This window comes from Balaenoptera musculus, chromosome 9 (genome assembly GCF_009873245.2).
Source record: "Balaenoptera musculus isolate JJ_BM4_2016_0621 chromosome 9, mBalMus1.pri.v3, whole genome shotgun sequence".
Taxonomy (NCBI): domain Eukaryota; kingdom Metazoa; phylum Chordata; class Mammalia; order Artiodactyla; family Balaenopteridae; genus Balaenoptera; species Balaenoptera musculus.
This window is the reverse complement of record NC_045793.1, coordinates 87077262-87104787: the sequence shown is the minus strand read 5'-3', so window position 1 is coordinate 87104787 and position 27526 is coordinate 87077262. Positions and strand designations below refer to the sequence as shown.

At 39.6% G+C, this 27526-nt stretch overlaps 1 protein-coding gene across 4 annotated transcripts in view; it reads left to right on the top strand.

The window, feature by feature from the left end:
- Positions 1-19620: 19620 nt before the first annotated feature.
- Positions 19621-27526, top strand: part of PTPN12 (protein tyrosine phosphatase non-receptor type 12) — a 90510-nt gene continuing 82604 nt past the window's right edge. For 2 of the 4 annotated variants that reach the window (XM_036863323.1, XM_036863321.1), the window contains exon 1: positions 19621-20051. In XM_036863323.1, coding sequence (XP_036719218.1) covers positions 19953-20051 — 99 coding nt within the window. In that variant the 5' untranslated portion in view covers positions 19621-19952. Of the gene's footprint in view, positions 20052-20269; positions 20384-27526 lie in introns of those variants that run through there. The other 2 variants (XM_036863322.1, XM_036863324.1) reach the window with 2 other exon arrangements.

The window sequence follows — 27526 nt, the reverse complement described above, 5'->3', positions numbered from 1 at the left end:
TCTAGGTGCGAAGGCTTCAGTAGTTGTGGCACGCGGGCTCAGTGCTTGGTGGCTTACGGGCTCTAGAGCGCAGGCTCAGTAGTTGTGGCGCACGGGCTTAGTTGCTTCGCGGCACGTGGGATCTTCCCGGACCCGGGCTTGAACCCGTGTTCCCTGCACTGGCAGGCAGATTCTTAACGACTGCTCCAACAGGGAAGTCCCAACTCTCTCTTTTTATAACAAATATTTTATACTCCTCCCTTACTATTCTGAAATTAACCTCAGATGATATAACATCTACACACCTAACTTCAAAAGAATCAATATAATACTGAACCTGTCATATAAATGAGAAATAAATGAAAGTAATCTATAACAAAATAAATCTATTTCAATATGTAAATGTTCAGACATGAACACTGTAAAAAACATAAAGAAAGATGTCACCTTTATAATCACCATAAATGCGGCAGCTACAAATGCAGAATGATAAAGGAGTGTTTTCTTGGAACCTCAAATGTCACAAATGGTGATGCTGATGCAACCTCTGACATGACTTTCTAAATGACAAACCTCTGGTAAAATTCTGAACACTCCAGAGTGTCATCTTCCCTCAATTTCTATGATAGTTGCATTTCTGGAAGATCAAGTGTACATTAAAATCACACAAAAAATATTTTGTATTTATATATAAATGGAGTTAGGTTCTAGGCTCAGATCATCATAAACAGGTTTTTCACCTTCAAGAATGTCCAAAGGACATCCAAGAGTCATGTAGAAGACACACAATGGGACTTTTCCTGGTGATGGGAATGCTTTAATACTTTGATTGTTGTAGTGGTTCCACGGGTGTATACATTTGTCACAACTGATCAAACTGCACACTTGAAATGGCCTATTTTATTTTATACAAATTATACCTCTAAAATTGATTTTTAAACATCATACAGGGTGAGAAGACGATTCTTTACGGTAAGGGAATCTGTAGGATGGATTAGCAGGCCCCAACATACTAAATGCCACTCAATCATGGTACACCCCAAAAGCCTTGCCTCAAATTTCCAAAACACACCCTAGTAAGTAATACCACATCCATTGAGAATATGGCACGCTGTCTCTTAGTGTGACAGGAAGTCACTAGGGGGTTTTGAGCTGAGGAGTGATGGGATCTGACATGTTTTAAAAAGGACTGTTCTGACCTTTGGAGCAGAGACAGGCAAGGGCTGATGCAGAAAGACCAATTAGAAGACTATCATGATGGGCTTCCCTGGTGGCGCAGTGGTTGAGAGTCTGCCTGCCAATGCAGGGCACACGGGTTCGAGCCCCGGTCCGGGAAGATCCCACATGCCGCGGAGCAACTGGGCCCGTGAGCCACAATTGCTGAGCCTGCGCGTCTGGAGCCTGTGCTCCGCAACAAGAGAGGCTGCCATAGTGAGAGGCCCGCGCGCTGTGATGAAGAGTGGCCCCCACTTGCCGCAACTGGAGAAGGCCCTCACGCAGAAACGAAGACCCAACACAGCCATAAATAAATTAAATAAATAAATAAATAAATAATCAAAAAAAAAAAAAAAGAAGACTATCATGAAAGGTAGGCAAGAGATGATAGTAGCTTAGCAAAGTGGTAATCATAAAATGTATCAGAAAAGACCTTCACAAGTTTCCAACAGAGCCACCAAAGGTAATGTAGGAAATAGAAAGAACTCAAAAACTCAGATTTCTCAGATTAAAAGAAGAGTAGTAATTTTCAATATTCTTAACCATACTCCTATAACACTCCGTACTTCATTATGCAATGCAATTAAAAAACACTTTGTGGCCCTAGCTGTGTCACTTTATATCTAAATGTAGTGAAACATTTTTCTGGTAAAATGAGATTTAACAAAAATGTTTTTTTAAAAAAAAAGTTTACCATAAAAAAGTATATTTCTTGCCTAAGTGAAATACTTTACCTTGGCTGTTTCTGTGATAATTTAGATCTTGCAATACCTTTAAGCTCAGTGTAATGAATGTTAGCTTGTCATCTGAGAGTTTTTCTAAGTGTAGAAATTCAGAAGATTATTCTGGATTTGCTGTAAGATTAGAACCTACTAAATCGAATTGTTTAAGCTTTGAGATCACAGATAATTTCTTATGATTTGTCTTGTTCTCTTAAAATTGGGGGACAGTTAACAGAGAGTTCTAGTTAGTTGATTCCATGTACACTAAAGTTTTATACTTAATGTTCAAATCTTTCCCTTAAAAATATCAGAAAAGGGACTTCCTGGTGACGCAGTGGTTAAGAATCGGCCTGCCAATGCAGGAGACACGTGTTCGAGCCCTGGTTCGGGAAGATCCCACATGCTGCAAAGCAACTAAGCCCCTGCGCCACAACTACCGAGCCTGCGTTCTAGAGCCCACGAGCCACAACTAGTGAGGCCCATGCGCCTAGGGCCCGTGCTCCACAACAAGAGAAGCCACGCAATGAGAAGGCCATGTGCCGCGAGGAAGAATAGCCCCCACTCGCTGCAACTAGAGAAAGCCCGCACGTAGCAACGAAGACCCAACGCAGCCAAAAATAAATAAATAAGTACTTTATAACAACAACAACAAAAAAAATCAGAAAAGCATTTTTGAATGAAATGATTTCTCAGGTTTGCTTCAAAATAATACAGTGGAGAGAGAGTGTGGAAGGGATTTAGATGAGACAACATTGGCCATATGATGATAATTGTCAAAGCTGACAGATGAGTAATGGTGATTCATTTCACTGTTCTCTTTATTTTTGTACAAATTTAGAAGTTTCCATAATGAAAAGTTAAAAAAAAAAATTCAGGGTCTGATAATTCATTCAATATTTGTTGAATAACTGCTATGTGCCCAACTTTTACTGGGAGCTTGGGAGAGATTTATTAACTATGAGGATAAGATCCCTACATTAAAGAGCTCATATCCTAGCTCATATCACATAAACAATTATAAAGCAATGTAAGGACTATAATATTGTGTTAAATGTATACAGTGCTACAGGAGCAAAGAAGGAGTAATTGATTCTTCCTGGTGAAATCACAGAATCTTCCCAGGGGACTGATGTTAAAATTGCGCCCTGAAGGTTAAATAGGCTTTCTCTGGGACAAAAGAAAGGGGCAAGAAGCCTCTGCAGAGAAGGCAATATGACTCCAGAAAATGCTCACATTAAGGCATTAAAAGAAATATAGAAGACAGTGAAAAAAATAAAAAGGTGTCAGAGAGTAAACAATATTTGTATTTTTATTGCCACTACCTAAAACAGTGACTAACAATATACTGGGTGCTCAAAATTATCCTACTGAATAAATTTATTGCTTGAAAGAGAGCTAGGAGGAAAACAGCAGACAGCAGTGTTTTAAAACCCAAGGAAGAATATAACCTACGGGATGGGAAAAAAACATTTGCAACTCATATATCTGACAGGGGTCTAGTAACTAGAAGATATAAAAAACTCTTACAACTCAACAACAAAAAGACAAAGAACCCAACTAAAAAGTGGGCAAAAGACATGAATAGACATTTTTCCAAAGAAGACATATAAATAGCCAATAAGCATAAGGAAAGATGCTCAACAACATTTGTCTTCAGAAAATGCAAACTAAACCACAACAAGATACCACTTCACACCCACTACGATGGCTAAAAATTAGCAAAAGAAATATTTTTAAGGAAAATAACAAGTGTTGGCAAGGATATGGAGAAATTGGGACACTTGTACATTGCTGGTGAGAATATAAAATGGTGCAATCACTGTAGAAAATAGGTTGGTGCTTCCTCGGAAAGTTTAACACAGAAGTACTACATGATCTAGCGATACTGCTCCACATACATGTAAACACATGTTCATAGCAGCACCGTTCACAACAGCCAAAATGTGGAAACAGCGCAATGTCCTTGGATGAATAAATAAAGAAAATGTGGTATATAAATACAAAGGAATATTATTCAGCCTTAAAAAGGAAGGAAAATCCTGTCACATACTATAACATGGATGAATATTAAGGATATTACGCTAAGAAGAATAAACCAGTCACAAAAAGACAAATACTGTATGATTTCACTTATATGAGGTATCTAACGTAATCAAAAGCATAGGAAAAAAAAATAAGCCAGATACAAGAGATCACATATTGTATGATTCCATTTATATAAAATATCCAGAATAGGTAAATCCAGAGACAGAACACAGATTCAGTGTTGCCAGGGGTTGAGAGGTTGGAGGAGTGGGCAGCAATTGCTTAACAGGTACAGAGTTTCATTTTGGGGTCGTGAAAATGTTTTAGAACTAGACAGAGGTGGTGGTTGCACAGCACTGTGAATGTACTCAGTGCCACTGAATTGTTCATTTTAAAATGGTTAATTTTATGCTGTGTCAATTTCACCTCAATTTAAAAACAAAACTAAGGAAAGCGAGGGTTTCAGGAAGAAGGATATTTATTGAAAAGGGTCATATGCCAAGGAAAGATTGAGCTGGATGTAAACTAAGAGGTCATTGGTTTTAGCAAGTAGGAGGTCCTTTTAGGAGAAATGTGCCAGTAGTCAGAGCGCTGTGGTTTGCGATAAATGGGCCTGTGCACTAGCTTGTGGGAGTCTTGAGCATTTAGTAGGATAAGGGGAGTCAGTGGAGAGGGAAAGACTGAAGACAGATAACGGACAGGAAATATTTGTACAGCAAGACTAGGAAGAGATAAAAGAATAGAGAGGATCAACAGGGAGAGGAGTTAGCTTTGGAGAGAATTAAGAAACCTAATATTGGAGAGAAACAAATGAGAATGGGATATTGTGATTTCCAAATTTCACTTGGAAAGGGGTGAGTTGAAACTAGGTAACTTTTATTTTCTCTAGGAATGAGGAAGTAGGGTGTAGGGCTTCAGGAGCTGTGGGAGTTGACTGAGAATGAATAAAAGGGCCGCCTGGGCAGCTGTGAGTGCTTTAGTGGAAATCATAAATATCTCCCCACACACATACAAATACACAATTGAAAGTTTAGCTGTTAAAAGCATTGCATGATTAATATTATGCCTCACAAATTGCTCACGACATATTATGAGTATACTTAAAATAGTCTTTATGTAACATGCAACATAAAGATCAGTCAGGGAAAATTAGAGAAAGAGAGCAAAGTGGAATCTACTGAAGAAACATTAAATATCAAACATTCAACTAGGAAAAGGAAATGAAAGATCTCTAGGAGACAACTTAGTATTTAAAGAAAGGTATAAGCAAATATTTCACTTTAATTTTGAAATAATGGGACTACTGAAAAATGGATAAGGAGAGGGTAGATAATAATTGCTTTGATAAATTACATAGCTTATTTCTTTGAAAAAAGAAAGAAATACGTACCTCAAAGTTTAAAATAAATTATTTTGGGGACTTCCCCGGTGGCACAGTGGTTAAGCCTCTGTGCTCCCAATGCAGGGGGCCAGGGTTCAATCCCTGCTCAGGGAACTAGATCCCACATGCATGCCACAACTAAGAGTTCACATGCCACAACTAAGGAGACTGCCTGCCACAACTAAGACCCGGCACAACCAAATAAATAAATAAATATTAAAAAAAATAAATAAAATAAATAATTTTTAAAGTTTACTTTTACAAAGTAACTGTTAGAACATATTAAAGGGAAATTTTAAAATTATTTTAAAACCTGAATGTTTATTAGTTGAAAACAAAGGAAAAATGAGTAACTAGCTATTAACAGTAAATGCCTTTAAACAAATTTTCTACTACTGAATGAATTTGAATATAACTACAAAATGGGTATCCTGAAATGAGATAGTCACTGATGAGGTAAGGTAATCATCTAGTGATTTCACTGAATGGAACATAATATGCATGTAAGGTGCCTTGTGGAATTCTGTGGGCACTAAAAGATTTTTTGCATAACGTTATGATGAGTCTTGGAAATGAAATTTCCCTCTACAGATTTTAGTTGAGATTTGAACAGCTCCCTAACAATACAAATTATTTATGTTTAACTATAGCTGAGTAACTGAGAGGCTCAAAGAAATCTTAGCTTTAGAGTGGCCTATGCAGGAACGTGAAATGCAAAGTTTTTCACAGAATAATGAAAGTGCTAAAAAGATAAAATCACACTGGTACTTTAAATAAAATTTATTACTATTTATCTTTTTTACTGTGGTAAAATATACCTAACATAAAATTTACCATTTTAACCATTTTGAAGTATGAAGTTTAGTGACATTGAGTCCATTCACACTGTTGTACAACCACCACCATTATTCATCTCCAATACTTTATCATCATCCCAAGAAATACAATTTATTTATTTATTTATATTGTGGCAAAAAACACATAATACAAAATTTACCTTCTTAGTCACTTAAAAAAAAACAATTTATTTAAATTTTAAAAAAGCAACAATAAAACAGGTCAACCATTTCTCCCACCCCTTCCCTCCACCTCTGACAAACCATCAGTCTGTTCTCTGTATCTATGAACTTTTTCTTTTTCAGATATGAGAGACATCACACAGTATTTTATTCATCTTTCCCTGTCTGACTTGTTTCACTTCACATAATACCCTCAAGGTCCATCCGTGTTCTCCCAAATAGCAGATTTCATTCATTGTAGGGCTGAATAATATTCCATTACATATATATCACAATTTCTTTATCCATTCATGTATCGATGGACACTTAGGTTGTTTCTATATTTTGGCTAAACAATGCTGCAATGAACATGAGGGTGCATATATCTTTTGAGTTACTGTTTTCATTTTCTTCAGATAAATACCCAGAAGTGGAAATGCTAGATCATACAGTAGTTTTATTTTTAGTTTTTTGAGGAAACTTCATAGTGTTTTTCTATAGCAGCTGCAACATTCCCACCTACAGTACAGAAGAGTTTCTCTTTCACCACATCCTCACCAACACTTGTTATTTCTAGTCTTTTTTTATAATAGCCATTCTAACATCTGAGGTGATATCTTATTATGGTTTTGATTTGCACTTCCCTGATGATTACTAATGTTGAACATCTTTTCATGTACCTGTTGGCCATCTGTATGTCTTCTTTGGAAAAATGTCTATTCAGATCTTCTGACCATTTTTTAAATCAGACTCTTTGTTTTTGCTATTGTATGAGATCTTTATATATTTTTGGATATTAGCCCTTTATCAGATCTATGATTTGAAAATATTTTCTCTTATTCAGTAGGTTGCTTTTTCATTTTGCTGATGGTTTATTTTGCTATGCAGAAGCTTTTTAGTTTGATGTAGTCCCACTTGTTTATTTTTGCTTTCGTTGCTTTTGCTTTTGGTGTCAGATTCAAAAAATCATCACTGGGGACTTCCCTGGTGGTGCAGTGGTTAAGACTCCATGCTCCCAATGCAGGGGGCCCAGGTTTGATCACTGGTCAGGGAACTAGATCCCACATGCATGCCACAAGTAAGGAGCCCGCGAGCTGCAATTAAGGGGCCTGCCTGCCACAACTAAGACCCACCACAGCCAAATAAATAATATTAAAAAAAAATCACCAACACCTATGTCAAGTAGCTTATTGCCTATGTTTTCTTCTAGCAGTTTTATGGTTTTAGGCCTTACATTCAAGCCTTTAATCCATTTTGAGTTAGTTTTTGTGGATGGTCTATGACAGAGGTCCAGTTTCATTCTTTTGCATGTGACTGTTCAGTTTTACCAAAACCACTTACTGAAGAGACTGTCCTTTCCCCATTGTATATTCTTGATTCCTTTATTGTAAATTAATTGACCACTTATGCATGGGTTTATTTCTGGGCTCTCTATTATGTTCTACTGATCTAGGTGTCTTTTTATGTCAATACATTGTTTTAGTTACTATAGCTTTGGAGTAGTTTGAAATCAGAGAGTATGATGTCTCCAGCTCTGTTCTTTTTTTCAAGATTGTTTTGACTATTCAGGGTTTTTTATGGCTACATACAAATTTTAGGGTTGTTTATTCTATTTCTGTGAAAAATGCCATTGGAATTTTGATAGGGATTGCATTGAATCCATACATTGCTTTGGGGAGAATGGTCATTTTAACAATACTAATTCTTCCAACCCATGAGCATGGAATATGTTTTCAGTTATTTGTGTCTTTTTCAATTTCTTTCATTAATGTCTTGTAGTTTTCAATATACAGGTCTTTCATCTCCTTGGTTAAATTTATTCCTAGGTATTTTATCTTTTAGATGCACTTGTAAATGGGACTGTTTTCTTAATTTCTCTTTCTGATAGTTCATTATTTGTGTAGAGAAATGTGTATTGATTTTGTATCCTGCAAGTTTACTTAACTTGCTGATTAGTTCTAACAGTTTTTTGATGGAGTCTTTAGAGTTTTCTATGTATAATATCATGTCATCTGCAACCAGTGACAGTTTTACTTTTTTCTTTCCAACTTGGATGCCTTTTCTTTTTCTTGCCTAATTGCTCTGGCTAGGACTTCCAATACTATGTTGAATAAAGTGGTGAGAGTGAACATTCTTGTTCCACTTGAACAAGGAACATCACTTGTTCCTGATCTTAGAGGAAAAATTTTCAACTTTTCACGATTGAGTATGATGTTAGCTGTGGTCTTGTCACATAAGGGACTTCATTATGTTGATGTACATTCCTTCTACACTTGTTTTGTTGAGAGTTTTTAAGAGCTTTTTTTAATCATAAATAAATGTTGAATTTTGGCAAATGCTTTTTCTGCATCTATTGAGATGATCATATGATTTTTATCCTTAATTTTGTTAATGTGGTGTATCACATGGACTGATTTGTGGATGTTGAACCAGCTCCCCCACCCCGCATCCCTGGAATAAATCCCTCTTGACTGTGGTGTATGATTTCTTTTAATGTATTGTTGATTTTGGTTTTCTAATATTTTGTTGATGATTTTTACATCTATGTTCATCTGGAATATTGGTCTGTAATTTTCTTTTCCTGTGGTATCCCTGTCTGATTTTGGATCAGGGTAATGCTGGCCTTGTAAAATGAGTTTGGACGAGTTCCCTCTTCTTCTATTTTACGTAGGAGTTTGAGAAGGATTGGTATTAACTCTTCTTTGAATTTTTGGTATAATTCACCAGTGAAGTTGTCTGGCCCTGAACTTTTGTTTCTTGGGAGGTTTTTGATTACTAATTTAATCTCCTTATTGGTAATCAGTCTGTTCAGATTTTCTATTTCATAGTAATTCAGTCTTGGTTGCCTGCATGTTTCTAGGAATTTATCAATTTCTTCTAGGCTGTAAAATTTGTTGTCATATAATTGTTTATAGTAGTCTTTTCTGAGCCTTTGTATTTCTCTGGTATTGGTTGTATTACCTCCTCTTTCTTTTCTGATTTTATTTATTTGAGTGCTCTCTCTTTTTTCTTGTAAAGTCTCACTAAGGATTTGTCAATTTTGTTTATCTTTTCAAAGAACCAGCTCTTCATTTCATTGACCTTTTCTACTGTCTGTTTAGTCTCATTTTAATTTACTCCTGCTCTAATCTTTACTTCCTTCCTTCTACTAACTTTGGGCTTTGTCTGTTCTTCTTTTTCTAGCTCCTTGAGGTGTAAAGCTCCTTGACAAATACCATATGATATCACTTATACCTGGAATCAAAATATGACACAAATGAACTTATTTATGAAACAGAAACAGCCTTGCAGACATAGAGAACAGACTTGTGGTTGCCAAGGGGGTGGGGGAGTGGAGCAGGGATGGACTGGGAGTTTGGGATTGGCATATTTAAACTATTATATATAGAATGGATAAACAACAAGGTGCTACTGTATAGTACAGGGAACTATGTTGAATATCCTGTAATAAACCATAATGGAAAAGAAAAAAAATAAAGTTAGCTTGTTTGAGACTTTTCTTATTTCTTGAGGAAGGCATTTATTGCTATGAACTTCCTTCTTAGAACTACTCTTGCTGCATCCTATAAATTTTGGCATGCTACATTTCTATTTTCATTTGTCTCAAGGTACTTATTTATTTCTCTTTTGATTTCTTCTTTGACCCATTGGTTGTTCAGTAGCATGTTGTTTAACCTCCACATATTTGCACATCTTCCAGTTTTCTTCATGTTATTAATCCTAGTTTCATACCATTGTGGTTGGAAAAGATGTTTGATATGATTTCAGTCCTCTTAAATTTATCAAGACATGTTTTGTGTCCTAACATATGATCTATATTGGAAAATATTCCATGTGCACTTGAGAAGAATGTGTATTCTGTTGCTTTTGGATGGGCTGTTCTGTGAACATCTGTTAAATCTATCAGATCTAATGTGTTGCTCAAGGCCAATGTGTTTCCTTACTGATGCTCTCTCTGTATGATCTATCCATTGATGTTAGTGGGGTACTAAAGTGCCCTACTATTATTGTATTGCTATATTTTTCTCCCTTTAAGTACGTTAACATTTGCTTTAGAAATGTAGGTGACCTATGTTGGGTGCATAAATATTTACAAAATGTTTTATCTCTTGTTGGATTGACCCCTTTATCATTATGTAATGCCCTTCTTTGTCTCTTATCACATTGTTTGTTTTAAAGTCTATTTTGTCTGATATAAGTATAGCTACTTCACCTTTCTTTTGGTTTCCATTTGCATGGAAAATATATTTTTTCATCCCTTTACTTTCAGTCTGTGTGAGTCCCTACCTCTAAAGTGAGTCTTTTGTAGGCAGTATATAGATGGATCTTTTTAAAAAAAATCCATTAACCATTCTATGTCTTTTGATTGGAGCATTTGGTCCATTTACAGTTAAAGTAATTATTGAAACGTATGTGCTTAGTGCCATTTTGTTAATTGTTCTCTGGCTGTTTTTGTAGTTCCTTTCTGTGCCTTTATTCTTCTCTTGCTCTCTTTGGTTGTTGTTTGATTACTTTCTTTAGTGGCATGCTTATATTCCTTTCTGTTTCTCTTTTGTGTATTTACTATAGATTTTTGCTTTGTGGTTACCATGAGGCTTACATATAACAACTTGTATCTATAACATTCTATTTTAAGTTGAAAACAACTTAAGTTTGATCCAATTGTAAAGCTCATTGTTATTACTCCCCCTGCCACATCTTAATTTTTTGATGTTGCATCTTTTTATATTGTGTATCCCTTATAACTATTGTAACCATAGTTATTTTTACTGCTTTTGTCTTTAACCTTCATACTAGCTTTATAAGTAATTAATTCACTATCTTTACTATGTATTTGCCTTTCCAGTGAGATTTATTCTTTCATACGTGTTCTTGTTATTAATTAGCACCCTTTCTTTTCAGCTCCAAGAAGTCCCACTGACATTTCTTGTAAAGCCAGTTTAATGGTGATGAACTCCCTTAGCTTTTGCACATCTGGAAAACACCTTATCCCTCCTTCACTTCTGAGTGAGCTTTGCTGCCAGGTATAGTATTCTTGGTTGGAAGTGTTTTTCTTTCAGCACTTTGAATATATTGTGTTACTCCCTTTTAGCCTGCAAAGTTTCTGTTGAAAATTCTGGTAATAGTCTTATGGGGGTTTTCTTGTATGTAGCAAGTTGTTTTTCTCTTACTACTTTTAAGATTCTCTTCTTATCTTTAATTTTTGACATTTAAAGTGTAATGTGTCTTGGTATGTGGGTCTCTTACTTGATTCCTCTTATTTGGAACTCTGGATTCCTGTATCTGGATGTCTGTATCCTTCCTCAGGTCAGAGAAGTATTTAGCCATTATTTCTTCAAATAATATGTCTGCCCCTTTCTCTCTTCTCCTTCTGGGAGCTCCATGAGACGAATATTAGTCTGTTTGATGTTGTACCATTAGTCCCTTAAGCTATCTTCACTGTGCTCCTCTGACTGGGTGAGTTCCACTGCTCTATCTTCGAGTTGACTGATCCTTTTCTCTGCTTCATCTAGTCTGCTCTTAAACCCAGTTAGTGTATTTTTCAGCTCAGTTATTGTATTCTCTGCTCTATGACTTCTATTCGGTACTTTCCTATATTTTCCATCTCTTTGTTGACGTCTTCACTGTGTTCACCCATTCTTCCCCCCAGTTCAGTGAGCATCTTTACGACCATTACTTTAAAGTCTTTATCACAAAAACTATTTATCTCCATTTCATTAAGGTTTTTTTTCCTGAGGGTTTATCTTGTTCTTTAATTTGGAACATATTTCTCTATTTCTTCATTTTGCGTGACTCTGTGTGTTGGTTTCTAACAGTAGGTGAAACCACCTCTCCCAGTCTTGAAGGTGTGGCCTCATGTAGGAGACAAAATTTGTTGTTTCATTTCCTCTGCTTGTTTCTCAAATCTTTGTGCTTGACCAAGCAGACTATTATATTTCTAACAGCTCCTAGTTGTTGAGGTTGTGCCAAGATCTGTCAGTGTCCCAAAGTGGAAGATCTCAGCACCTAGATTCAGGCTGATTAGAAGCCAGACCCTCAAGCATCAGTTTTTAAATGTATGCAAATATATACACTCCTGTAGGACCACAAGTGTAAGGCCCACTGACCACCAGAGCCATATGATCTGGAGGTGTCCCTGGGTGGCATTAGCAAAACTCAGGGCTCCAGACAAGTGTATAAGGTCTTTCCTGGGTGATATTGATGAACTGGAGCAAGGCAGAGGGAGAGAGCCCAGATGGCATGGCAAGGCCTATGTTCCTTAAAAGCAGCTCTGTATGCCACAAAATGTGGTCAAACCTGAAGCCTGCCCCTCAGGCTGAAGCTCCAGGACAAGCAAAGAGGCCTCCTTCACAGAAAGGCTGGGGGGGGGGTGTGCCTCAGTCCACTATCTGTACAGTGCCTTGGGGATGTAACTTGCCAAAGCCCATTTCTCCAATTGCCACAGTGCCATGGGACCCAGAAATGCAAGCCTCATGGCTACCAGAGCCAGGCGAATCAAGAGGCATTCGCCAGGCAGCAGCCCCCCAAACTGGGGCAACAGACATAAAAACCAGGGTACCAACCATATATAAAGCTTCCCTCCAGGCAACACTTAAACACTTTTAAGTGTACAGTTCAGTGGTGTTGGGTATATTCACATTGTTGTGAAGCAGATCTCCAGAACTTTTCCATCTTGCAAATCAAAACTCTATACCCATTAAACAGCTGCCCTTTCCCCTCACCCCCAGACCCTGGTAACCACCATTCTGCTTTATGTTTCTATGAACTTGACAACTTTAGATACCTCATATAAGTGGAATCACAATTTATGTTTTCTAGTTTTATTGAGAAATAATTGACATGAATCACTGTGTAAGTTTAAAGTGTACAGCATGATGGTTTGATTCACATATATTGTGAAATGATTACCACAATAGGTTTAGCTAACATCCATCATCTCATATAAATACAATAAAAAGAAAGAAGAAAAAAGAAAATAACTTTTCTCCTTGTGATGAGAACTCTTAGGATTTACTCTCTTTCTACAATTTTCCTATATATCATATAAGTGTTAACTATAGTCATCATATTGTACATCATATCCCTAGTACTTATTTACGTTATAACTGGAAGTTTGTACCTTTTGACCACCTTCCTCTGATTCCCCCTCCCCACACCCTCTGACTCTGGTAACCACAAGTCTGATCTCTTTTTTCTATGAGTTTGTTTTAGAGTCCACATATAATTGAGATCATACAGTATGTCTCTTTCTCTGTCCACAATTTTATTTATTTATTTATTTAATTTTTGGCTGCGTTGGGTCTTCGTTGCCGTGCGCGGGCTTTCTCTAGTTGCGGTGCATGGGCTTCTTGCTGTGGTGGCTTCTCTTGTTGCAGAGCAGGGCTCTAGGCACACGGGCTTCAGTAGTTGTGGCACACGGGCTCAGTAGTTGTGGCGTGCAGGCTCAGTAGTTGTGGCGCACGGGCTTAGTTACTCCGCGGCATGAGGGATCTTCCCGGACCGGGGCTCGAACCTGTGTCCTCTGCATTGTCAGGTGGATTCTTAACCACTGTACCACCAGGGAAGCCCCCAAAATTTATTTTTAATTTAAAATAATAGCAGTCACTGAATGAAAGGGATTTTTTGCTTGTTTTGTGGCTTTTTGCTGATAGTTGGACCTGAGACCAACGAATATACTGGATGGATTTTATATATGGTGCAATCATATGTCACAGCCCTTGTTAATCATCCATTCCTGAATACAGAAACTAAATGTCATCAGGTTGAAGGATCACTAATTAGATGCTCAGGTAGTACTTGACTTTGAAGTTATTTATAAAATTTTAATTTTTCTTAGAATGCTAAATGAAACAGCATGAGAAATATGAGACAGAAAATTTAGAGAAGAGAGTGGATTGAAGTACAGCATTCTCCTGCAGTTAGTATTTATTATTACACTATTTAGCCTTTGCTGTGTAACACTCTGAGTGGAGAACCACCTGGGTTTTGGTTTCAGTTCTGCCATCTATATGACCTTGGGCAAATCATTTAATTTCTCTAAGCTTAGGCATTACTATCCCTACTAGTATTCTAATGCATAAATAAAGATGGAGATGATACTACCTAGCCTGCTTACTTTAGGGTGGAGTTATAAGAATAAACAGGGAGTACTGTGTGAAAAGAACTCTGACATATTAAGTTTAGAAATATATATTATTTAAAAAATTTCATCTTTTCCAAATTTCTCTCCATTTTTATATGCTTTTCTTCTAAAACTCTCATACTACACTAGACTAAAAAGATATGCTCCTTTCCCCCCCACCCAGTTCCCTATAAAATGGATTTCATATTTCAACAATAAACTCACATATTAAAAAAATGGTGAACAGCTTTGTTGCTGTAACTAGGTCTAGGAATGAGGGAGTAAAGAATACCAGGAATGAAGTAGAGAAGAATTTCCCTCCCTCCTTTCTTAGCCACGCTCCCATAACTTCTCAGCTATGAGTCCTTAAGTTTGAGAGTATGGAAAAGACTGAGGAATGTAGCGTGAAATGACAGGTTAATATTAGAAGTGCTACTTTGGGAGAATCTTAGGTATGGTTTGACTCTTCACCTGTAGTCTCACAGGTATAAAAGTACTGTGACTCAGTGGTTTATGCAACAAGCTGGAAACTCAGGACCTGTGGCTTCTGGCCATGCATGACATTTGTTTTTTACATAAGCTAGTCATGTTCACTCCCATGTTTTATTTAGTTTTTCATCTATTAATGAGGACAATGATGCCAAATTACTTCCCAGGGTTGTAAAGAAAAACAGAGCTCACAAAAAGCTATAATGCCATGAAAGCCATAACAAAGGTAGTTTTTATGAGAGAACAGGTGTAACAATACTCCAGAAGTTAAAATTTCTATATAGATATAAAGCATTACTTCTACCTGAGCTGGAAGGGGAAGGGATACTGTGAATATGAAGTAGCTATATAATTCTGAACCCTCTTTTGGATTATTAGTTTTAAACTCCCACTCAAACCTTCACAAAAGTATTGCAATACTAAGAAGAAGGGAGATTTCTGAAAACAGTATTTGGCTTTCCTCTCATCCCTCATGTATTTACCCAGAGAAAAGGTGGCCAGTGAGCAGAAAAAAAGCCAAAAGAAGAGACGTAGGGTAAAAAGGTAAAAGGTCTGGAAATCATTAATTCTTTGTTTAACCAGTTCTTGTGTTTTCTATAAGCAAGTGTAAGGTGTAGTACACTAATTCTGAAACACACCTCTTTAAGACAGCACCAGGCAGCTTTCCTAGAAGATGAAACTGAGGATTAGAGAGGTTAAGTGATTTGCCCTGAGTAAGAAATGGAGTGGGTTTTTGAATCTTCATCTCTCTCATTTCAGAGCCCACGCTCTTTATTACTGCCCTATTCTGTTTCAGGAAAAGCAGAATTGACTTCTGGAATAAATGTCAGTGGAACTTGTCCTAAACAGTTAGGAAGAAGTTAAGTTGCTCCAGAGATTCTCCCCATCTCTCCCATGGCCACATGGGTATAAGGTGACATATCTACTTATCTCTGCATGCATGCTTCATGCTCCTTTCTTGACCAACTAGATTCTCCATACTTTCTACTCTTCTCACAAGGCTTTGGCTTGTCAGATCCCTAATTCTACCCCATGGCATTCAGCTTCTGCCCTTGAGGCTTAATGACTTACTCCCTCCAGGTTTCTAAGTTCCGATTCTTCACAGTGAGGACCGATAGTCCCAGATCATGTTCCTACACCAGGCCATAGGCTGCTGGCCAGTCCACATGGGTTGGTTAACTTGGGTCAAGTGCCCAAACCCTCAGCTGTGGCTGTGAATGGGCAGGGCAGTTGTGTTCCTTGAGAACTGTGGTGTAAGTAGGTGGACATTCTGAAACAGCTGTGCAATTTTAAAACATCACCCAGACAAGATCTGCTTCATTTTTTATTTATTTGTGTGTTTCTGTTAAAGATATCACCATTCTTCCTATTGCTCGGATTGAAAGTCTAAAAAAATTTTCAATCAAATAGATTTAACTTTGCTGGAAAAGTAATGTACACACATCATAAAATACTCAGAATATGACAGGGTATGCATATTGGAAGTTGTACCCTCTCCACCAAAGATTCTCAAGGCCCTCCTACAGGCGATCACACTTAACAGTTTTTGAAGTATCCTTCAGGAAAATCCGACACGTGTTTAAGCATTTTATCCATGTTTTATCCACATTCCATTTTACATAAATGGAAGAGTACGATAAACGCAATGTGTGTTTAGCTTTTCTCATTTAATAAGCAGATCCTGAAACCTATTCCACATCAACACATACAGATTATTTTTTTCACTTTTTAATGGCTTCACAGGACTTAATTATATATATGTGATTCTGTTTTTTAACTCTTGATAGGCAGGTACATTGTTTCCACTCTTGCCCGTTACAAAAAAACCTGCAATAAGCATATATGTTTGTACACAGCTATAAATATTACCTATAAAATTTTCAGTCAAAGCATGCATGACGTTTCCACTCTGATACATTTATGGCCAAATTGCCTCCAAAGATGATGTGCCAATTTCTCTCACCTTCTGTGCAAAAGTCCCCATCTGCTCATACCACGCATAGCCCTGTTTTCTGTCAAACTTTCTGACCTCTTCCAATCTAATTTCAGTCATTTTAAAATTCCACCTTCTTTCTTGTCCACTAAGTCAGTCACCGAGTTCTATGAGTTCTTTCAGTCTTCTCACCTCCATCTGTGTCTTTGTAATTGCAGTGCTATGACCTTAGTTTCAGCTTTTGTCGTGTCATGTTTTGGCTCCCAATAGGGCTCATTCCATTCTCTTCCCTTATTACTTCATAACTTATCCATACACAGCCAGATTAATATTTTCCTAATTTCACTTTTATACTCAGAAACCTTTGTTGGCTCCCACTGATAACAGTATCAGGGCCAAATCCTCAGCCAGAGTCCAGTCCTAGTCTACTTTAGTGCCTTTACACATATACAGAAGTTCTGCTTCAAACTTCTGCTTTGCTATCTTCATGCTCTTTGTTTCGTCACTTCTCTTCCCTGTGAGTTCTTCTTCCCATTCAAACCTAATTTAACTTATCTTTCAAGGTCCTCTGTGACCACTTCATGCTGACAACCCAGTTCAGAATTCTCTCTTCTGAGAATTGCTAAACTACTCATTGTCTGTATCACTCATTTGGCATTTATTAACTTACAGCAACCAAGATTTTAGTGTTTTTTCCTGTCTCCTGAAACAGCTGTAAGCTCTAGAAGAAGCCATCTCTGAGATATTTTTGTATCTCCCCCTGCCCTCACACAGCACAACCCCTCCTATTTTGAGGTGCTCAAAAAACATCTGTAGATTGAAACAAGATTTAAATATATTAAAAAGAGGAAAGTCTTTCCAAAAGACCTGAAATCCATAAAGGTACTTTACTTTTGTTTTCCCTAACCTACATGAGATGCCAAAGGTAGATGCTGAGAACTCAAAAGACACTTGTGTTGCAAGAAAGAGAGAGTGCTTGCAATAAGAGGAAAAGTTAAAAAAAAAAAAAAGAAAAAAAAAAAGACTGCAAAACCACTAGCGAAAACAGGACTCGATAACTGAAACAACTAACACTTTCGATAACTCAAACAAGTAGACACTAAACTGATATACAGCTTGTCCAGCATATAGTCTTTATCAATCACCATCTGATTTGCACATTCTTTTGACATATCAAAAGTAGAAGCATTCCTCGATCATCTGCCCATTTCTCTGCCCACGTCTAATTTCTCTATACTGGTAGGTGATCAAACCCAGATCCTAATCTTTTCTCATATCCAGTGAAACTGAGTCTCAGTAATCTGATTAAAGTAAAATACTCCAGACCCTTGTTTTAAGTAAAGCTTACCTTAGAAATTAAACTATTCCTCTAAGTGAATTTTTAAAATACAGGACAAAACTGTATCTTTTTACATGCACATACCTGTATGTAAATGCATAGGAAGACATTTGGAAGGGCACATCTGGAAGTGGTTATTTCTGAGAAGAAGAGTAGATTGGTATACGTCAGTTGTATTATTTTAAAGAGAAATATTTTTCTTTAAAACAAATAGGAAATTGGATTTTGTTACTCATACCTGTTTTCTTCAAGTTTATCACTAAATTCCAAGGTGCTTCTAAACATTCATCTGGGAAAAGGGGCCTACCACTGACATTTCCTATTTTAACCAAATTGCCTGACCAATCTGATCTGTAAAAAACGTGTGTGTGGGTCTAAGCGACCAAAAGAAGTCCATGGATCAGGTCCTTCACCTCAGTCACATTATCACAAGTTTACGCTCCTTTGTGAGAAGCAATATGGTGTTGTAGTGAAAGCAAAAGGATCTGAGCTCTAGTTTGGGCTCTGCTAAGAATATGCTGGGGGACCATGGGCAAACACTTTCTTTGTAAAATGATGAATTAGACTGGGACGGATTTCTCTGATTACTAGAAGACTTACAAAGATGCAGTCTACGGAGAAAAATCTATTATTCAGTTCTGAGGTGCTGCGAATCTAAAGGCAAGAAGACAGATTCCTTTCAATTCATACTAGGACAAACTGAATCTCAGGCGCTCACTCGCCGGGGTTTAGACGGATGTGCAAAAAGCAGAAGTCCTATCACTGAAGAAGCGTTTCGTTTCTCTTGGCCGTAGCCATTCCCCAAAGTGCCAAGGTCTAACTGCCCTCAACATTAAGATGAAGACATACCTGCTGCGAACGCGGAGATGACACTACTACAGTTCCCAGCATGCCTCTCTTCCCACCGCCGCCCTCCCCCGCCCCCACTCCTGGACTCCAGCCGGCCTGGACTTGTAGTCCTAGCCCATGGCTGGCGGCGGGCGGAAGCACTCTAGAAATATGTTTTTCCCACTAATAGGCGGTGAGACCGCAGTTTCCAACTCAAGTCCTACTCCAATTGAGTAGGGTTTGCCCGGCTGTGTCGAATTCCCTCTTACGAGCGCTCCTCAGACCTACGAGCTGCCCGGACGGGACCACGCCCCGGAAGTGGAGTCAAGTCTCCCAGCCGACTGCCGAAGCGCCTCCCAGCCACTCCTAGCCGGGCTAGGGCCGGCGGGGCGGGCTTGGGGGCGTGGCGGGCGGGGGCGGCTCGGCGCGGCGTAGCGCCCGGGACGGAGCCGCTGCGCGGAGCCGAGCGTTTGGGTGGCGGCGGGGGCGCGCCCGTGGGGAGAGGCGGCTGCGGCTGCTAGCCGGGAGGGAGGGAGGGAAGGAGGAACCGGGAAGGGGTTGGGGAGGGGGGGCAGGGCGGTCGGAGAGCCGTGTTCCTAAGGCGGTGGCGGCGTCTCCGGCAGAGCAGGAGGAGGGCGGGGAAGGAGGATGGAGCAAGCTGGGGGTTGGGGTTGGCGCTAGCCGCAGTGGCTCGCCCCGTACTGTGGGAGAGCGGCGGCTGCTCCTGGAAGTTGTAGGATCGGAAGCCGGGCTGGTGCCGCCGCTGCCACCGCCTTGGGCGGTGGGGAGGAGCAGGGAGCGGCGGGGGTCGGGAGAGAGGGGTCGGGTAGGGGGAGCGAGCTGGGGAAGACTGAGCGGGCTCTGCGCCGGGCGGGAGGGCGGCGGGGGGGCCAGCGACCGCAGCCGGGGGGACGCGGGAGGATGGAGCAAGTGGAGATCCTGAGGAAATTCATACAGAGGGTCCAGGCCATGAAGAGTCCGGACCACAATGGGGAGGACAACTTCGCCCGGGACTTCATGGTGAGTCCCTCCCCTCGCTGTCGACTCCTCTCGCCGGCACCGGAGCCCACTGCAGCCTCGCCCGGCCGGCCCGGGCCGCCAGCGCTTTGTGTGCGGCTGTAAGGAGAGGGGCGGAGGGGGCGCGCGCCAGCTCCAAGGGCCGGGTGGACTCGGAGGCCGGCGGGAGGTGAGGTCGCCTCCGCCCCTCGGCCGCCTTTTCTCCTCCCGCGGTCGCGGCCCCCTCCGCCGGCGTCCGGGACGCGAAGGGAGAGGCCGTCCGCCGGAGCCTGCGCTCAGCACCGCTGCCAGAGACCACCTATTGTTTCTTGGGCCGGGAGCCGGAGGCGAATGAGGTACAGGCCGGAGGGCTCGTCTCTCCTCACCTCCCCATCCAGCTGCCCCTCCAGGGAGGGTCGAGGCAGGGAGGAGAGCGTGTCGCGGCTGAGGGAGGAACGGGGCTCTTAAGGTGGGAATTAACTCGTGGGGTCCCTTTGCTCAAGCTGGTCTCAGGGGTGGGCAAGGTAGGACTATTTGCCGTTCCTGGGTTCGCAGTTATCGCCGGTGCATGGGAAAGGGTCTGTCCCTAAGCAATCTCGTGGTTTGCTCAATTTCCATTTACCCCTGTTCCATCTCTGGTCTCTTGAGACCCAGGTTTGAGATGGTTTTGGGGTCAACGTGACTTGAGGTTGAGGGGGTAAGCGTGTGGAGGTGTGGAGGTGCGTGGCTATCCTGAAGGAAGCCTACTTCAGACTCCCTAGGGGACACTGCCGAAGGCTGAGGGGATGTGACTATCACTTCCTATCCGGGGTGGGGGTGGGGAACTTGGGAACAATAGTCGTGTTGAGGCGGAGGCGACCGTGCGGGCCGAAGCCCTGAAGTGGGAGATAACCTTCGAAGTCTCCCCAGCCCCCCCATCCGGCAACCCCCCCCCCCCTTCCGCCCTCTGCTTGTACAGGCGGGCTGGAGAGGAGGTTAAAAGTCCTGGTCGTGGAATTGCTCTTGGTCCATCACTACGAGGGGGTCAGATCCGAAGGCGTGGGACGAGAAGTCGACTTCCTCCATTGCCCCCTCCCCCCCGTATTTTTCTGCTGGACAATGTTCCCTTTAGGGTTGTTTCTCGGCTTAGGAGGCGGTGGTTGCGGCGGCTGCTCCTACGGATATTGCGCAAGACTGGGGCGTTGGAAACCCTGGAGGTCTGGGGAATGGAAAAGGAAGTGGGACTTTGGGAAGTGGCTGCTCCTTGGTCCTGGCGGGGTTTGGGAATGGGAAATAGGCTAGGGAAAATTTTGCTCCCGGGCCAGATACACCTCCAGGAATAGTCACTTAACTCTGAAATTCGCGATTGTTCAAAGGATACACAGTTAATGTGTATAAAAATGAGTGAGCAGCAAACATTGGCTAGTTTTTGTTTCAAAGTACAGTTTAATTGTTTACAGGGTGCAGGTGAAATGGCTTTTAGTGCTGAAATAATTTTTCACATTTTAAAGAGACTTCGGTCTAGTAAAGCTTTAGCGTTAAAATTCTTAACCCTTCACCTCACACAATATTATAACAGTGTTGTTGGAGCTTTGTGATTCCCGCCTCCCTAGACCAATAATAGAGGAGGCTAGGAGTTAGGTTTTGTTAGTATCTTTTGAAGGTGCAGAAAATGTTGATTAAGTAATTTATGCCTTATTTTAAAGATTTTCTCTTGATATTTAGCCTATGTATTTGAAAAATTACTTTTTGATCTGAAAAGGTTAAAGAAAAGAAGACATGTTCCCTTTTTACTATTGAGAATTTTAAATGTGTTGGTATCTTTGGAATGGTATCACAATAATTGGACAGAGTCCCCTTTTTACTACTCTCCGGCCAAAAGAGAAGAAACTACTTATTTAGAATATTTTAAATGTTTAAAACTAGTCTTACACAGTCTTATTTTGGTTGTGGAAGAAGAGGTGGTGTGGTCCCTGGCCACTTATTCTTTGCATGCTAATCATCTTGTTATCCATGGGCATATCCTGTCAGGAAAGAGCATTGTTTGGTGATGCAGGCCATCAGGACAAGTGCCCAGTCTCTGAACTCCTGTACAGGGGAAGTAGCCTTAGGGTTCATGCTTTGGGGATGAGTCAGGGATTCCTATTGGAGATTTCTCCAGGACTAAATGAGTTTCCTTTTTCTTCCATAATACCTAGGGATAGTTAGGGGATTCTACACTTGAGATTTGATTACTAGGGCTGTTCTTTTGTAGTGCTTGCTTTTTTTATTCCATGACTTGATAAGCAATAGCTGTAATTAAGGCTGCTAGTTGGTGCCTCTTTTTCCCTTGACTAGAAGGCTGGAGGGAAACTTTGTCCCCTCTGCCATGGAAAGAGAATAGGAGATCAGCTGATAGATTCTAACTCTTCTGTTGTTCTTAAATTCTGATGTGGATTAAAAATGCATTTAAAAATTTTTAGCATTTTAGAACTGAGCCTTAGGGGTAATCTAGCTACTGTATTATAACCTTATTCAGATATGAAGTGATAATGTTCATTGTTTCAAATTTGGATATTATAGAATAATAATTAAGAATGCCTTACCTGTAGGAAAGTGGAATGGGCATTCAAACTGTGGTCTTTTCATTATTCCGTTCAGCCTTCCTATAGTCCCATCTCCCAAAGGCTGTCTCTATTAATGTTTTTAATGCTTCTCTGTGACCGTACTACATATATCAATACCATTTAATATTCTTGGAAACTTTTTTCCAGCTTAATATTTAGGTGTTTTTCATTTGTAAAAATGATTTTAGGTGGCTATATAATATTTCACCTAGCCACTGTCTCTTAGCTTAACTATTTTCTTATGATTGAATGTTTAGGCCATTTATTTTCTGCTATTATACGTCATAATTCTGTAGTGAACACTTATGCATAAAGCTTCTTTATTTTGGATTATTGCATAAGATATCTTCCAGTAGTGGAAGTACTAGATGAAGGGATATAAACATTTAATATGTGTTTATGAATAACTTTTTGAAGAAGTTCTGTCAGTTTATACAACTGTCAGTACTGTATGAGTGTTCATATAATAATTTTCTTGGATCTTTGATAATTTGATGGTTGAAAAATGGTATCTTGTTTTAATTTGAATATCTTGATACTAGTAAGGGTAGGAATTTTTCCTCTTGTCGTTAACTATTCTGTGAGTTGTCTGTTCTTGGCCTTTGCCTGTTGTGCACCCCATTCTGTGAAAGAGGAGAAAACTAAGGTATTGAGATGGTGTAAACTACGGCACCAAAATGATTACTTTACAAGTTGATAAATAGCTAAATTAAATAGCTAATCTGTGGCAGATCCAGAACGTGATCTCAACTATCTCGATTTTTAGTCTTCTTTATGAAATGGGAGACAGTGATCATGACAAGTAAATGTGTATGGTAGGGTGATGCACATTTATGTTTGACAGACGTTTAACTCCCATCTCTGCCATTGGCTAGTTTTCTGACCTTGGGCAGGCCACTTGAAAGAAAATGAGTTGACTGAGTTTTCTCACCTTTAAAAGAAGAAAAATACCTACTTCACAAGACTGAAATATGAGACTGATATTCAGGGTCTTCATCTAACAAATTATTGTGCTGTCTGTATATTATCAAATGGCTAATTTATGTAGTCAGTTACGTGTAACTAGAGATAGAAGGAAAAAGAGATGTCTCGACTTTCCATTTTCAGTAATTTTCTTTTGATTTTTAAAGCTTTATCATGTATAATTAAAGTACTGAAACAAGTAAATTTATTCTGATTAGGCTAAAGTTTATACACTAGACACTTGTATATAAAAAAAATCATAAAAGACAACAGTGAAGCTACAAATATGGCAGTTTCAGTTTAAAAACTAGTTCTCTTTCTACTTATGAAGATGAAAACAAAAATTTAATGAGTGGACTTAGTGGAGTATTTAAAAAACAGGATGCAGTGGATGTGTGAATTGTAGTACTTTTTTGTGAAACACTGGAAGGAGAAGATTTATGGACATTTTTTTCTAAGGCTAAACTGAGGTATAATAGCGAGCATTCCTATGTTAAAATGCTATTTAAAATAACTGATATTTTATTTTATTTTTTTTAAAGATTTATTATTTATTTTTTAAATTTATTTTTGGCTGCGTTGGGTCTTAGTTGGGATCTTCATTGCGGCGCGTGGGCTTCTCTCTAGTTGTGGCACGCTGGTTCCAGAGCACGTGGGCTCTGTAGTTTGCGGCACGTGGGCTCTAGTTGAGGTGGGCGAGCTCAGTAGTTGTGGTGCGCGGGCTGAGTTGCCCCATGGCATGTGGGATCTTAGTTGCCTGACCAGGGATTGAACCCGCGTCCCCTGCATTGCAAGGCGGATTCTTTACCACTGGACCACCAGGGAAGTCCCAATAACTGATATTTTAAATTAATCTGAATTTATCAATCACAAGTAATTGCAGAACTACCTTAGTAGTTATGCATTTCAGGGAATTTATTATATAAAACCATCTGCTCTACTAATAGTAATCCTGAAGGAACTGCTCAAAACAACCAGTTTGCTTGCTTTGTTAGGATTAAATAATTGTTCTATTGTTTTTAATCTTACTACAGTAGTGTTTGTGATTTTATAAACTATTTTAAGTAGAAAGGAAATTAACATTTTTTCATCCCTACTATATGTTAAACACTGTGCCAGATATTTTACACTGTCTTATTTAACGTATCGGCAATTTATGAGGTAGATAAAACCTATATTTTACAGGTAAGGGAACACACTCTGAGAAGTTAAGTATCTTGCTTGACTTCAAAACCTGTTCTTTTTATCCTGTTTCTCCAGAATGCATCTGAGGTCCCTTAGGACCTGGCTGGGACTAGGCAGGTGGCGGAGGATGCATCGCCATGCAAAAGGTTGGAGGTTTCAGAGTTGAGCATATTTAGGGAGTGGTAGATAATCTGCTGTAAATAATGTAGCAGTTCTCACACCTTTTGATCTTAAGAGTCTTTTACACTCCCAAAAATTACTGAGGACCCCAAAGAGCTTTTGTTTATTTACTGTATTAGAAATTAGAAGATATTTTAAAAAATAATTTACTTTAAAATAATGATAATTAAACCATTCCATATTAACCTGTATACTATATTTTATGACCAGTAATTATTTTTCAAAAAGTTATTGGTGGGAAGAAGCATTATTTTTATATTTTTGCAAATTTTTTTAATGTCCGGCTTAATAGAAGAGAGCTGGATTCTTATAACTGTTGCATTCATACTGTTGCATTGTCACATTTCACAGTATTACGTGTCATGTACCCTCTAGAAGACTCCGCTGTACACTCCTAAAGGGAATGAAAATGATTAAAAAAAAATCTTGTACTAAAGTCTGTGCATTTGCATATTTACAGGTGAGGAAGCATAACTTAGTATTGTTAGGAAAAGAGTTTTGACCTCGTGGACTCTTTGAAATGGTCTGGGGGTGGGCCATCACCAGATTTTGAGAAACAGTGAAATAGTGCATGATAAAGGCTAACATGATGCTGAGAAAGCTAGGTAGGGATCAGGTTTTGAAGGTTCTTGAATCTATGCTGGATACTATAGATCAGCAATAGAAATTTTTTTTTTTTGGTTTTTTTTTTTTGTTTTACTTTATTTATTTTTTATTTTTGGCTGTGTTGGGTCTTCGTTTCTGTGCGAGGGCTTTCTCCAGTTGTGGCAAGCAGAGGCCACTCTTCATCGCGGTGCGCGGGCCTTTCACTGTCGCGTCCTCTCGTTGCGGAGCACAGGCTCCAGACGCGCAGGCTCAGTAGTTGTGGCTCACGGGCTTAGTTGCTCCGTGGCATGTGGGATCTTCCCAGACCAGGGCTCGAACCCGTGTCCCCTGCACTGGCAGGCAGATTCTCAACCACTGCGCCACCAGGGAAGCCCAGCAATAGTAATTTTGAACAGTAACACACTACAGGTCTTAGAGTTACAGGGAAAGTGGGCAGGTGTTAAGAAAATAGACATTCTGTTTGAACACTCCAGCAGTGTTTCCCCACCTCCAGTTGTCCCCTCACCAACCCAGCCTGCTTTACTTTGAGCCTTCACTTATATCATTCAGGTTGGTTCTGGTAAAATGCTGAGAATCAGTACTATAGGTCTCTACAGATCGCTGCATATTTTAAGAAAAGTAAGCAGTCATTTGACAGATTTGTGCTGCAGAAAGTTGATTCTGATGGTAGTATGAAGAATGGATTACCGGATTGAAGGAGAGCATTTTTGAAGCTGTTGAAATATAGGGAGTGAGATATGAGGGCCTGAGCTAAACTAAGACAGTGGAACAGAGAGTGTACGAAGGATCTGATAAGGATAAAGGAAGAAGTCTCAATGAGTCACTAGATGTGAGTAGTGAAGGAGGTAGGAATGTTATAGTATGACTCCAAGGTTTCTAGCTTGGTATACCGTCAGTCAAGTTGGAAGGTACTGTTTGGTAGGGTAAGGAGGAAGAGAGGAGAAACAAGCAGAGGAGACCAAGCAGAAGATGGTTGGAAGAAATTTCACAGTCGAAGAGAATTGAGTTTAGCTTTGGACACGTTAAAAAGAGGTGCCTATGAGACATCTTGTGGAAATGTAGAGGCCGAGAGAGCTGACGGGACAGAATTAAAGCATGTAAGAGGTATTTGAAAGCATGAAAGTGAAACGAGCTTATTCAGACAAGCCTGTAGAGTGACCAGCTTTAGGTTGAACAGCATCAGCATTTAAAGAGCAGCTTCTGAACGAAAGTGCTAGTGATTGCTCCCGGGAGGGTGTGGTCAAAGAGGAAGGAAGGGAACCCAGAGGATGTCAGAAAAGCCTGGGAGAGTTTCAGGAAAGGAGTAGTCACCAAAGTCTGATACAGTAATTCTGGGAGGACCTGTAAGGTGAGCTTGAGAAAGCACCCATTCTGTTTGCCAAGTAGGAGTGATTTGGTGACTAGAAAAAGCAGTTTGGGGTTGGGGTATGGGAAAAAGCCAGACCATAGTGGGTTGAAGAAGAAATAGGTGAAGTGGTATAAATTTCTTCCATTTACTTTTAACATTCTGAAAGGAGATGGCAGAAGCCAGAGGAAGACACAGATCCCCTCCCACCCTCTGCTTTTTTAAAAAAAGATGAGATAGGGACATTTTTCGTATATGCATTCCTTATCTATATCTTTTTTGTGAAATGATTGCTGTTTAAGTATAATTTTAAAAGACAGATAACAAGAACTTGTCTTTTGGTTAAATAAGACCTCTGAAGTTTTGATTTAAGGCTAGGATTTGATTTGTTAAATAGGAGGGGAGGAAGGACTGAAAGCCTGGCAAGATCTTAATGCTGCACAGGCTAGGTAAGTATAAAAAACTTCATCGTTGTTAAGCTGTTCAATATTGTGGCTTGTAGGTGTTTTAAAAATTAATAACAGGTTTATGGAGATATTCACTTAGTGTAAAATTCACTCATTTAAGTTGTGCAATTTAATAGGTTTTAGTATATTCACAAAATTGTGCAACCATCACCACAATCAGTTTTTATC